The sequence below is a fragment of the Colossoma macropomum genome, unplaced genomic scaffold (assembly GCF_904425465.1).
Source record: "Colossoma macropomum unplaced genomic scaffold, Colossoma_macropomum, whole genome shotgun sequence".
Lineage (NCBI taxonomy): Eukaryota > Metazoa > Chordata > Actinopteri > Characiformes > Serrasalmidae > Colossoma > Colossoma macropomum.
In genome coordinates this window covers 34,301,520-34,313,551 of record NW_023494795.1, presented here as the reverse complement: position 1 = coordinate 34,313,551, position 12,032 = coordinate 34,301,520, and the positions used below count along the sequence as shown (strand labels likewise).

General features: G+C 37.7%; 1 protein-coding gene across 2 annotated transcripts in view; it reads right to left on the bottom strand.

The window, feature by feature from the left end:
• Positions 1-6,662: 6,662 nt before the first annotated feature.
• fig4a (FIG4 phosphoinositide 5-phosphatase a) overlaps positions 6,663-12,032 on the bottom strand; it is a 103,271-nt gene continuing 97,901 nt past the window's right edge. For both annotated transcript variants that reach the window (XM_036582293.1, XM_036582295.1), the window contains one exon: positions 6,663-7,903. In XM_036582293.1, the coding sequence (XP_036438186.1) occupies positions 7,726-7,903 (178 nt within the window). In that variant the 3' untranslated portion in view covers positions 6,663-7,725. The remainder of the gene's footprint in view (positions 7,904-12,032) is intronic.

Below are 12,032 nucleotides of genomic sequence, written 5' to 3'. Positions count from 1 at the left end.
TCTTTAGTTTAGAATTGGAGCTGCCAGGCTAATGGTGCTAACAAATGCTGAATGGGCACCAAACCTGTTTCCACAAATACATGCTAAAATCTTCACATCCTTGCTTCAGATCAGGGGTTCCCAATGGTCTCTGGTCCTGGAGATTTACACTATAGGGACAAAAGTTTTGGGACACACCTTTTAGTCACAGAATTCAGGTGTTGCATTCAGTCCCATAGTCACAGGTGTATAAAATCAAGCACCTAGCCATGCAGCCCTTACAAGTATTTGTGAAAGAATGGGTCTTTCTAAAGAACTCACTGAATTTGAGCATGGTACTGTAATAGAATGCCATCATTGCAACAAGTCAGTTCACAAAATTTCTTCCCTGCTGGAGATTAAAAAGTGGAAGTGTTTAGAAACCACAACAACTGCACAACAACTCAGCCACGAAGTGTAAGTCCACATGAAGTTACAGAGCAGCATGGCTGAGTGCTGAGGTGCATGAATAGCATGGGTTTCCATGGCTGAGCAGCTGCATGCCAGCCTTATATCGCCAAGCACAATGCCAAGCATTGGCTGGAGTAGTATGAAGCACGCCACCACTGAACTCTGGAGCAGTGGAAACATACTCTGTGGAGTGACAGATCACACTTCTTTATCTGACGAGTCTGGGTTAGGCGAATGCCATGAGAATGTTACCTGTCTGACTGCATTGTGCCAACTGTAAATTTTGGCAGAGGAGGGATGATGCTATGGGGTTGTTTTTCAGGGGTTGGCCTAGGAACCTTAGTTCCAGTGATGAGAAATCTTAATGCTTCAGCATACCATATACCATATTGTATGTTTTTTCCTCAATATGTTAAACTTAGCAAATAAATAGAAGCTGAGCACTAACAATGGCATATTTATCTTCCCTGTAGAGGACGTGTTAACTTATTTTCACTTAGAAAATCAACAAAACATGTAATTTGACCAAGGGGTGTTTAAACCGTTTAAAATCAATTTTGTCCCAGACGTCACTGATTGTTTTGATTACCTAATAAAATCTTTAACACTAGTTAGATGATGGGCAATAGTGGAAAAATAATAAACTTTATGAAAGATTTGTACTTGCCTTCGTCAGTCACGTGATTTTTTGTGTCCACAAGCTAAACGCAATGTCTCATTTTAAAAAAAAACTGGCTTTGAGGACACAAAACAAAGGAAGTACAGCACCTGGGCATGTGTTTGTAATAACTTTACAGCTGATAGGAGCATCACAGAGAGCAATCCAACCTCAAATAAGGAAAATGAAATCTCCAAACAAGATTTAATTCAATCGTAAAAATGTCACATCGTTTTCTGTCTTGTTGCCAACCTAGTAATGATACTAATGGACATCATAAAGTTGAGGTTTATCAGCAAATGAGCCTAAATTCCCCTACCTAGCATTGACAATCTCTTCTCTTGGTTCCACAGTATGAGTGAATAGAGCTTTTTATTTCTGTCTAACAAAGCAGTTCTTACTGTTGGTAGAGTATCAGAGCACTCTACATAATATACTTACTGTATGCATCAGTTCACCATGCTTCAGACCTTCCTCTCTTCTGAAGGAGAATCTGGTGGTGGAAGTCATCTCTTTCCCTGGCTGTTTCTCTCCTACGCTCTTTCTATCTCCTCAGGTCTCTAATGCTTTCTCCCTTTCCTGGAAAGAACATAGCAGCCATTGTCTTGGTCAGGCAATTTAAAGGCAATTCCCATCAAAAGGCATTCGAGCAGGGTCAGAACGCTCACCCGTATGACTGCAGAGCAAGTTGGCCTTCATCGGACACTTCATTAGCTTAAATGAGCACAGCGTAATAAAACTAGCAAGGTTTGTCAAAACACAAGCAAAAAGGAGTATGGAGCAGTGAAACTGTATGCTCTGGAGTGATGGAGCACCTTTGGGATGAGTTGGAGAGCATTCGTGATTCAGAACTAATTATCCAACATCAGTAGCTGACCTCACTAATGCTCTTGCCGATGAATACCATTCCATTCTCACAGCAATGTTCGAACATCTAAGGTAAGGCCTTCCCAGAAGAGTAGAGGCAAACTCTCTATCGATACCATTAATTTCAGAAGAAATACTGGATCAGTAATAGACATTTAGTGTACTTTGCCAAATTATTTGATTAACAGTTTTGTGTATTTAGCATCAGCTGGAATATAATAGATTACTTACCAGTACATTGATTTATAATCAATTCAATTATCAACACTTCAAATTGGCAGCTATGCCCAAGAGGTTGGTCTTTGACATATTCTGTTAGTTTGCCTAGGAAGTAAAGCGCTAGATCCTCCTGGAAAACGTCACTATGACTCAATCTAAAACTCATATGATTGGCAAGCAGATTATATATCCTGATATTCTATTTTATGATGAGCATCCTAATAAGGTTTCCAGTACGGATGTAATGATCACACTTATTCTCTTCCAATATTGATTCCGATATATAACTAATACTCGTGCTTTGTTAAGGTTTTCATGCCTTGGTAGCAAAGTACATAAACATAAACATACAGTAGAGGCAACTGTAACATAATGGAGACGGTCATACACCAACACTCTATTTAGGAATACTTTGCTTTAGAAGGTCAGCCAATAAGGTCTACAGCCAATAAGGTCTCTATCAGTGCTGATAATGATCCAGGTACATCTGATCGGTCATGAAGTAACTACTGCTCTCTAAAATTTACTAAGAACCGCTTGAATATTCCACAACTCTACTGGAACAGTGTTTTAAGGTCAAACAAAACAAAAGCTGCACTTTTTCATAAATATATACTGGAAAACAAACACTGCAAACAACACAATCTGATCTTAATTCTGGGGTCACTTTGCTGTCTTAGGGGCCTGGTTAGTATACAATCATTGAGTCTAAGGCAGCTCTTGTTCCAAGCTTTAACAAGAAATTCTATAGAAGTTGAGAATATTGAGAACTGAGTACTGAGTTCCTGATCTTATTATCTGAAACAAGCTGTTCAAGCAAGAATCCAAAAATTACGTAGTCGTAAGTCGTAGACACCCAAGAAAATTATTTAAACTTATCTCAGCAGGAAGTGTAAATGTATTTTGCCTGTAAAAACAGTTTATAACAATTTAATAAATACAAAAAAATACAGTAAAAAAAAGGTAACATTATTAATACCTTGGTCAGAAGAGTACAGTTAGAATAATACGGGTTTGGTTCCTAATTTCTCAATGTGCTCCAGCCATTGCAGGGATTTGTTATATTCCATCAGCAGCGTGACTGATAAATCAAGAAATTCAATGAAGGACGTAAGTATTGGACAGTAACTGTAAATACTGGGTTTTTTGGAAATGGAACATTTGGAGATGGTTAAGCTCAATGGATTGTTTATTTGTTGGTGTTTTCTGAACAACTGAATATCCACACAAATGGCTTTACATATTATACCCACAGAAGACTTTCATATAATACTGTACATATGACACATTAAAATGTTCTATTTTAAATATTTCTGCACATAGATCATATTTTTGAAATTTGATATACAGAAACCCATTTAATTATTAAGAGTTTGTTAATTTTTTTCTTAACTGTAAATGAGTATGTAAATATAAATGAGTTAATATTCAGATGACTTCTCTGCACATTCACAGTGAACCACAGACTCCTCCCACCCATCACAGAGCTAGTTAACCTGACCAAGAAGAAAGAAAATGAAGTAAAGAAGTAGTAATGAAAGAAAGAAGGAAAGTAAGAAAACAGAAAAATGAAAAAGCAAGTGAAAGAAAGAAAAAAAACAAGAAAAAACTAAAGAATGAAGAAAACAAACAAAAGGAAAGAAACGAAAGGAAAAGAAAGAAAAAGGAAGGAAAGAAAAGACAAAAAAATCAAAGACAAGAAAGAAAAAGTAAGGAAGAAAGAAAAAAAGGAATGAAAGGTAAAAGGAGAGAAGTAGAAGAGGCAGAAATAAAGAAGAAAAGCAGGAAAGAAAGAAGAGTGAAAGAAAAGGAAGAAAGAGATAGGATGGACTAAAGAAAAAAATACAATGAAAAAAGAAAAAAGGGAAAAGAAGAATAAAATGAAATAAATGAAAGAGAAAAAAGAAAGAAGAGAAAAAATAAAGAAAAATAAAAAACTGTAACTCTCTTAAAGGAAAGTTTAGTATTCAACCCACAGTAAGCAATTCAATATGTAGATTTGTTCAACGTCACAACCGTTTTGTATAAAGTATAAGCAAAATAGGATCATGTGATCAATGCTGACACCAAGAGTTCCACACTCTTCCTGTTATGACACCTGTGGAAAAGAGGCAAAACAACAAAAACATGTGCTTGTGCAAGTCCTGCCTCCTTTCTCTTTCTCTCTCAAACACATACACAAACAGGTGATTCAGAGCTTAAACTGAGCAGTTTGGGCACAACATGTTAAAGACGAGAAAAAAAATGTAATGTAAAAAGGGGAAATGTAAAAAGATGTGAAAAAGCAGAAGGGCCAAAAAGAAGGAGCTAACGTTGGGAATGAAAATAGTGTCAGTGATGTCTTACACATTTATAGTGAAAGTGAAAGAAGTAGAAGCCACTGTAGAGACCAGTCTCAGGACCATCAACCCCATTTGCTTTATTCAAGCTCCATAAACACCAGGAGCCAGAAAATTAGTCAACAGAATAGAGAATGACAATCTGAAACTGGTGCTTCTTGCCATGAGAATGAAGTGTTACTGGAGCAGCCCACTGAACTGAACTCACAGGTTATGAAGCGGAGACTGAGCAATAGTCAGAGTCACGGTCATGTCTGTGCAAAGCCCAAGTTAGAGACGGGCTTTTTTCACTCTGGACACGTCAGAAAACAGCACTAAAGATTCAGACCTACTTCAGCTCAAACGACTATTTTTTACTGTTTCAAGACATGCTATTCTCCACTGAGTCACTGTATCACTCACACTATGTACAAGACCAACACGTGCACACACATAAATGGAAACACACACGTTTTCTGTCTCTTAGAAAATGTGCAAGGCTGAAAACAGGTTTTGTCTTTTTTTTTTTCCTTTCCGTCTCCCGGGTCATTATTTCCTGGGGTTTAATAACTGCTAATAGCAGCACCACTTTCATGTGTGATGACCACAGAGCAGGAGAAAGCAGCTGTGTGCGGGGGTGTACCAGTGTCCAAGTGTTAAAGCTGTGTGTGTGTGTGTGTGCGTGTGTGTCTCAGTTCGACTGAAGGTGAGTGTGTGTTCACCTGTTCATTTTTGTGAGAAAGCATTGTCTGCTATGGAGAGCCATGTGATCCTCCTGTGCTCTCGTTCCCGAGGCATGCTGAGGCTTGTGCGCCCACACTCACGAGGCACAAGGCCAAAGAAATCAGGGACTGAAGAGGAGATCAGGCCAACTATGCTACACTCACCTTCAACGCCTGTTAGCACAGAGAGAGAGAGAGAGAGAGAGAGAGAGAGAGAGAGAGAGAGAGAGAGAGAGAGAGAGAGAGAGAGAGAGAGAGATACAGAAAGAGACAGTGAAAGAGAAAGAGAGAGAGAACAACAGAGAGGAAGAGAGATGCAGAAAACGAAATAGGAGACGCAGAGATGCAGAAACAGTACGAGGTGGAAAAAGACATATAGAGAGAGGGACATAGAAAGAGACAGAAAGATGCAGAAAGACAGACAGAAACAGAGAGACAGAAAGAGAAAAAGAGACAGACTGAAGCACAAAGAGAGACAGACAGCAAAACAATAGAGGGGAAGAGAGAGAGGGATACAGAAAAAAGTTTGAGAACAAACTGGAGATGCAAAAACAGAGAATGAGAGCAGAGACATGAGAGAAAGCAAGAGGCACGAGAGAAAGCAAGAGACATGAGAGAAAGCAAAATACAGAGATGAGAGAAAGCATAAGAGACAGAAGAGAGAAAGCTAAAGAGACAGGTGAGAGAATGCAAAACAGAAACAGATGAGAGAAAACAAAGGAGAAAGACAAGTGAGAAAGCAAAATAGAAAAGCAGACAGATAGATGCGGAGAGAGAGACCGGGAGAGAAACGAGAAAGGAAGAGATGCAGATATTAGAAAAAATGAAAGAGAGAAGAGAGAGAGATGCAAGTAACAGATGAAAAAGAATGACAGCAAAACAGTGAAAACAGAAAAAAGAGAAAGAATAAAAGGAATAGAGAAAGCAAGAAATAAGAGAAAAAGAGAGATGAGAAAGAAAGACAGATGCAGAAAGAGAGAGGCAGACAGGAAGAGAGAGAAAGAATAAGAAAGCAATAGAGCAAGTGAAAGAGGGAACAAGTAAGAAAGGGAAAAAGAAAAAAGGATGGCAAGAAAGAAATGCAGAGATAAGAAAAAGGGACACAAAAAGAGTGTGAGAGAGACAGACAGAAATGAGAGAAAAAGAGATGATTAAAGAGAAAGAGATGAAAAGAGCAAGAATAAGAAAGGAATAGAGAGAGCAATAGAGAAGGAAAAAATAGAAGAAGCAGATAAAGGGGACTGCTGAGATTGTGAGGGTGGAAAAACAGAGAGCAGAGAGATGATAATAGGCAAAGGGGGACAAACAGAAAGATCAATAGATGGATAATGAAGGTGTGTGAGAGAGAGAGAAAAGGCAAACAGCAAGACAGAGCAAGCTGTCTGTCTCATCTCTGTAACAACAAGCCCAAAGGTTGTCATCGTAAACAAACTAAACACAAAACTCAAATTTCTCAGAGAAGTGTTTAATAAATACATAAATGCAATGTTATTACAGAGCCTACAGGAGCTCATTCAGCCAAGACAATTTACACAAAGACATCAGATGCAAGCATCGTGAACAGAAGACAATATAAACAACACAAAATAAATAATTAAGGCAAATTAAAAATAGAAAAGTTAAGAGGTGCCATGGTCTATACGTCAGCCTGTATAACTAAGACCAGACAGTTATTATGTTTAAGTGGTAACAATCTACTGAAAGGCTGCGTTTATAAGGCTACATGACACTCACATAAACTTTTCATGACAACTGACATAAACCCATATAGACAGGTTTGAAGGCTTATTCCAACAAGCATCAATTGTCTTAATACCGCCTGTGAAATGACATTAAAATGGGCGAAAGCAGCTACCTGAACTGAGCGACTTCATGAAAGGCTAATGTAAAGGTCATGTAGCCTTATTAATTAATTTAAACATATTAAAAAAAGAAACAAAAAAAACATGATTTGGTGAATCAGGAACAGCTGGTATGCAAAACAGACTAGCATGATATGAAGTCTCATATCCATTTATGTGCTGCTATACCCATCAACACTGTTTCAATACAAAAAAAAAATAATGTGATGAAGTAAAAAGAGAATTAATCTTATAATTAAACTCCAGACTGTCTTGCTAAACTATTATGGGATCTATTTGTTCTAATACGATCACAATAGTCCACAGCACAATAATCACAATACAGTAGAGAGAGCATTCAGACTGATAGTCACTCACCCACTTACCAATGATTCATTGAGCTTCAATGGATTTGGGAAACTGGCCCTTGGGTGCTGGGAAACCATTGTTATTCTATTTTTCATTCTTCTTATTCCATTTTTATTTAGTTCGTTTTATAAAAGGAACGTTAGTGAAAAATGCTATTTCTACCAAGACCTTCTAGGGCCTAGCTCAAGTATATCAAGAAATTCTAAACTTAAATTACAGTGTAGACATTAATAGGTGCTATCACACAAAGCAATCCACCCACTGCCTGTTGAAATGACAATGAAGGAACATGTGACTAACATTCACATGTATCTGTTTTTGATGTACTCGCGATAAAGGAGTAGATCTTCTCTGCACAGTGGTCTGATCAGGCCTCGCCCTGCATGAATGTGGTCCTCAAACACGATCCGGCTCTCCAGGTCAACTCGGGGAGGCATCATCTCGTAAATACTGTCTCCGTCAAACGATGACACCGGAACTCTAAAGTGACCACAAATACGAAGACAATAATGAATTACAGACAAATTCATGAAACTATCCACTTTTCTGCCTATGTGACAGTTAACAATGTGAAATATTCACACAAAAAAAGAGGGTGTGTGAGAGGGTGGATGTGAGGGAAGAGGAGAGTAAGAGAGTGCGAGAGCGACAAAAGGCATAAGTAATACCCAGATTCTCTTAAGGATTAATTAGAGGAACCAAGTCTTATTCAGTAACTACCAGATGAGGACCCTCAGGGCCCTTAGAAAATGCTTAATGGCTTCTGTGGAAAAAAAAACCCTGTATTTTTTAGTTTGTTTATTTTATAGAATCATCAAGCTGTACACAAATTGTTGTAGCTGTACTCTTCTAATTTTCAATTTAACGTTGGAGACAATACTTTCCAATCAGGATTTATTTTCTCTATGGTATCTACAACCTCATTTCCAAAAATTTGGGACGCTGTGCAGAATGTAAATAAAAATAGAATGCAATGACATGCAAATCACGTAAACCCTATATTTAATGGAAATACTACAAAGACAATATATCAAATGTTGAAATCGAAAAATGTAATTGTTTTTTGAAAAATATATGCCCATTTTGAATTTGATGCCAGCAACACATTCCAAAAAAGTTGGGACGGGGGTATGTTTACCTCTGTGTTTCATCACCTTTTCTTTTAACAACACTCTGTAAGCGTTTGGGAACTGAGGAGACCAAGTGCTGTAGTTTTGAAAGTGAAATGTTTTCCCATTCTTGCTTAACATAGGATTTCAGCTGCTCAACAGTTCAGGGTCTCCTTTGTCATATTTTTCATTTCATAATGCACCAAAAGTTATCAGTGGGTGACAGATCTGGACTGCATACAGGCCAGTTTAGTATATGGACTCTCTCATTACGGAGCAATGCTGTTGTAACACATGCAGAATGTGGTTTGGCATTGTCTTGCTGAAATAAGCAAGGCATTCCCTGAAAAAGACGTCATCTGGATGGCAGCATATGTTGCCAAAACATGTATATATCATTCAGCATTAACGGTGCGTTCACAGATGTGCAAGTCACCCATGCCATGTGCACTAATGAACCCCTACACCATCATGAACACTAGCTTATGAACTGTGCACTGATAACAAGCTGGGAGGTTTTTTTACTCATTGGAGACAATGTCCATGATTTTCAAAAAGAAATTCAAATGTTGATTCATCAGACAATAGGACACTTTTCCACTTCCCCTCAGACCATTTTAAGTAAGCCTGAGCCCAGAGAAGATGGCAGCATTTCTGAATCCTGTTTATATATGATTTCTTCTTTGCGTTTTAGAGATTCAACTTGCATTTGTGGATGCAGCGATGAACTGTTTTCACAGACAGTGGTTTTCAGAAGTGTTCCTGAGCCCATGCAGTGACTTCCACTAGAGAATCATGTCTGTTTTTAAGGCAGTGCCATCTGAGGGCTCAAAGATCACGGCCAGCAAATACTGGTTTTTGGCCTTGTCCCTTGCATACAGAGATTTCTCCAGATCTTTTAATGTTATTCTGTACCGTAGATGATGAAAAGCAAAAGTTCTTTGCTATTTTATGTTAAAAAACGTTATTCTTGAATTGTTGCACTATTTGCCTGCGCAGTTTTTCACAGAGTGGTGAACCCCTCCCCATCTCTACTTCTGAAAGACTCAGCTTCTCTGGGAGGCTCTTTTTATACTCAATCATGTTACTGACCTGTTGCCAATTAACCACTTTGTGTTTTTTTAGCATTGTGCAACTTTACCAGCCTTTTGCTGCCCCTGTCCCAAATTTTTTGAAATGTGTTATTGGCATCAAATTCAAAATGGGCAAATATTTTTCAAAAAAAGAATACAATTTCTCAGCTCCAACATTTGATATGTTGTCTTAATAGTATCTTCAATGAAATATAGGGCTTAAATGATTTGCACACATAATTGCATTTTTGTTCTCTTTACATTTTGCACAGCATCCCAACTTTTTTGTGAATGGGGTTGTAGTTAGTTACAGCTAAGTGAGCTCTCCCACTGGTTGGGCCTTCGGGAGATGAACTGAAGGTCTAACGTGTCACACTGATTGCTAACCTTATTAGTGGAGTGACTGAAGTGCAGTGGAATCAATCAATAAACGTTTTGATTTACAAAGGGTGAGATTCAAATTTGTGATCCGCCACTCTAGTCCAGCTGTAACCAACTCTGCTCCTGGAGATCTACCTTCCTGCAGACTTTAGCTCTAACAAATCATCTAATTACCTAATCATCTAATCAATCAATTACCAGATCATCTAATTATCTAATCCATCTAAATACTACTGTCAGGAGTCACAAATTAACTAAATGAGGTGTGTTACATTTGGGATGGAGGTGAATATGCAGGAAGGTACATATCTAGGAAGAGGGTTGATGACCAGTGCTCTGGGCTCTCTAGGTTTTTAGTCAGCTGTTAAAAATGTAAAACACCAGCAGCTCTATGCCAAGACTCTTAGCTGAACAAGTCACTGTAAAACTGCTACAAGGTAAAATATAGGGTAACATCTGTTACACACGTCAAATAAAACATGAAATGATTTTCACAAGCTTCACATGTCTGTGTCTAATGTAGAACGTGCAAAAAATGCTTAGCGTTAACCAACTACTAAAATCTCATAGGGGTGCAAGTAGAAACTAGCATTGTCACTTTGAGTTTTGATACACATTTCAGAAGTGTTTGTTTATTGCCATTTGTTAGTTATAGATGTGCATACATGTTTACTGTGTGTGGCTGTGGAGCAGTTAGTGTGGGTTTGTGTCTCTACTATAAAGTGGAGTTATATGGCTTGAAGTGACTTTCCTGCTATTCTGGCTGTTTTTCAGTAGTGCTGGGCTGGGGGTTTTCCTTTGCTAGTTATTAGAGAGTAGAACTGATGTGTAGACCCACAAGCAAATCCTTAAGGTTTAAGGAGTCAAGTTTGTGTGGTTGGGTGGTCGTTAACTGCCCAGGTCCAGGCAGGTTAGAGGTATTAACAAGCAGGCTCAAAGCTGAATTTAAGGGAAAATCCACCAATTTTTCAAAGTTTTGCATAATTCTATCGTTGCATAGTAAACAGTCATTCAGAGCGGTTTGATGCTAAATGGTCTGTTGTAGAAAAAATTATAGACCTTTATAGATTTCTTTACAGTAATAGGATATGACAGTAACCAGAAGTCACAATGTATACAACACAAATATAACCATTTTATTCACTACCCAAAACCACCAGTGAACCTACATGTGCCTTCTGACTTTTTATATGTAATGTTTATTAGGGTAAAATAATGGAAAATTAGAAAAAAAATACTACACATTTTGTATTTTGTCTTACAACACCCTGCATGTACTCCACTATAAATAGATTAAAATAAATGAATTCAAATACATTTAGGCCAAAACTTTATTCATAATCATTTCATGTAGTAACCACCATTGTAAACAATTCTGACTCAGTAAGCATCTCTAGAGTGGAGCATTTGAAACCATTTTGAATGACTTCAAACAGATCTTAACCATTTAATTATGTAGAAATTTTGAGGTAGTGGTGGAGTCCCCCTTTCAAGTCAATGTGAACTGTAAATAATAACATTTTTTATGAACTGTGATGGATTTCTGAGTGAAACATGGTATCACAAGTGTCTGAGCTACAGCCTTTTAGTTTGATGATGGGAGGGAGAGGTAAAACATGTTATTGGTAACACTGCTTTCAAGTGGTCTTGTTTTGACTGGAAAAACTAGTTTCCCACCAGGAAGCACCATATAAAAATCCTAAAAGTCAGGAAAAACAAGAAAAATAAAGAACATGGATCCTTCAACATGCAGTATAAACCCACATTTAATTTCTGCTTTGTGTTCGAAGACACCCATAAAATGGGCCAAAACCGACAGATGCCAGCTGGCCAGCGAACTGCAACAACCACTTTACATCTTCAATGTTTTGTTAACCTCACAAACTTAATATATTAAAATAAACCAAAATAACAATACTATTAAAAAAATATTTATTTTATATTGTATACGTTTGTGTTTATTAACCATTTCCAAACCTTTCCTCAATGAAGCCCAGTATTATTTGTACTTATTATCTAGTGCTTTTTTGGCTGATCAATCCTTCA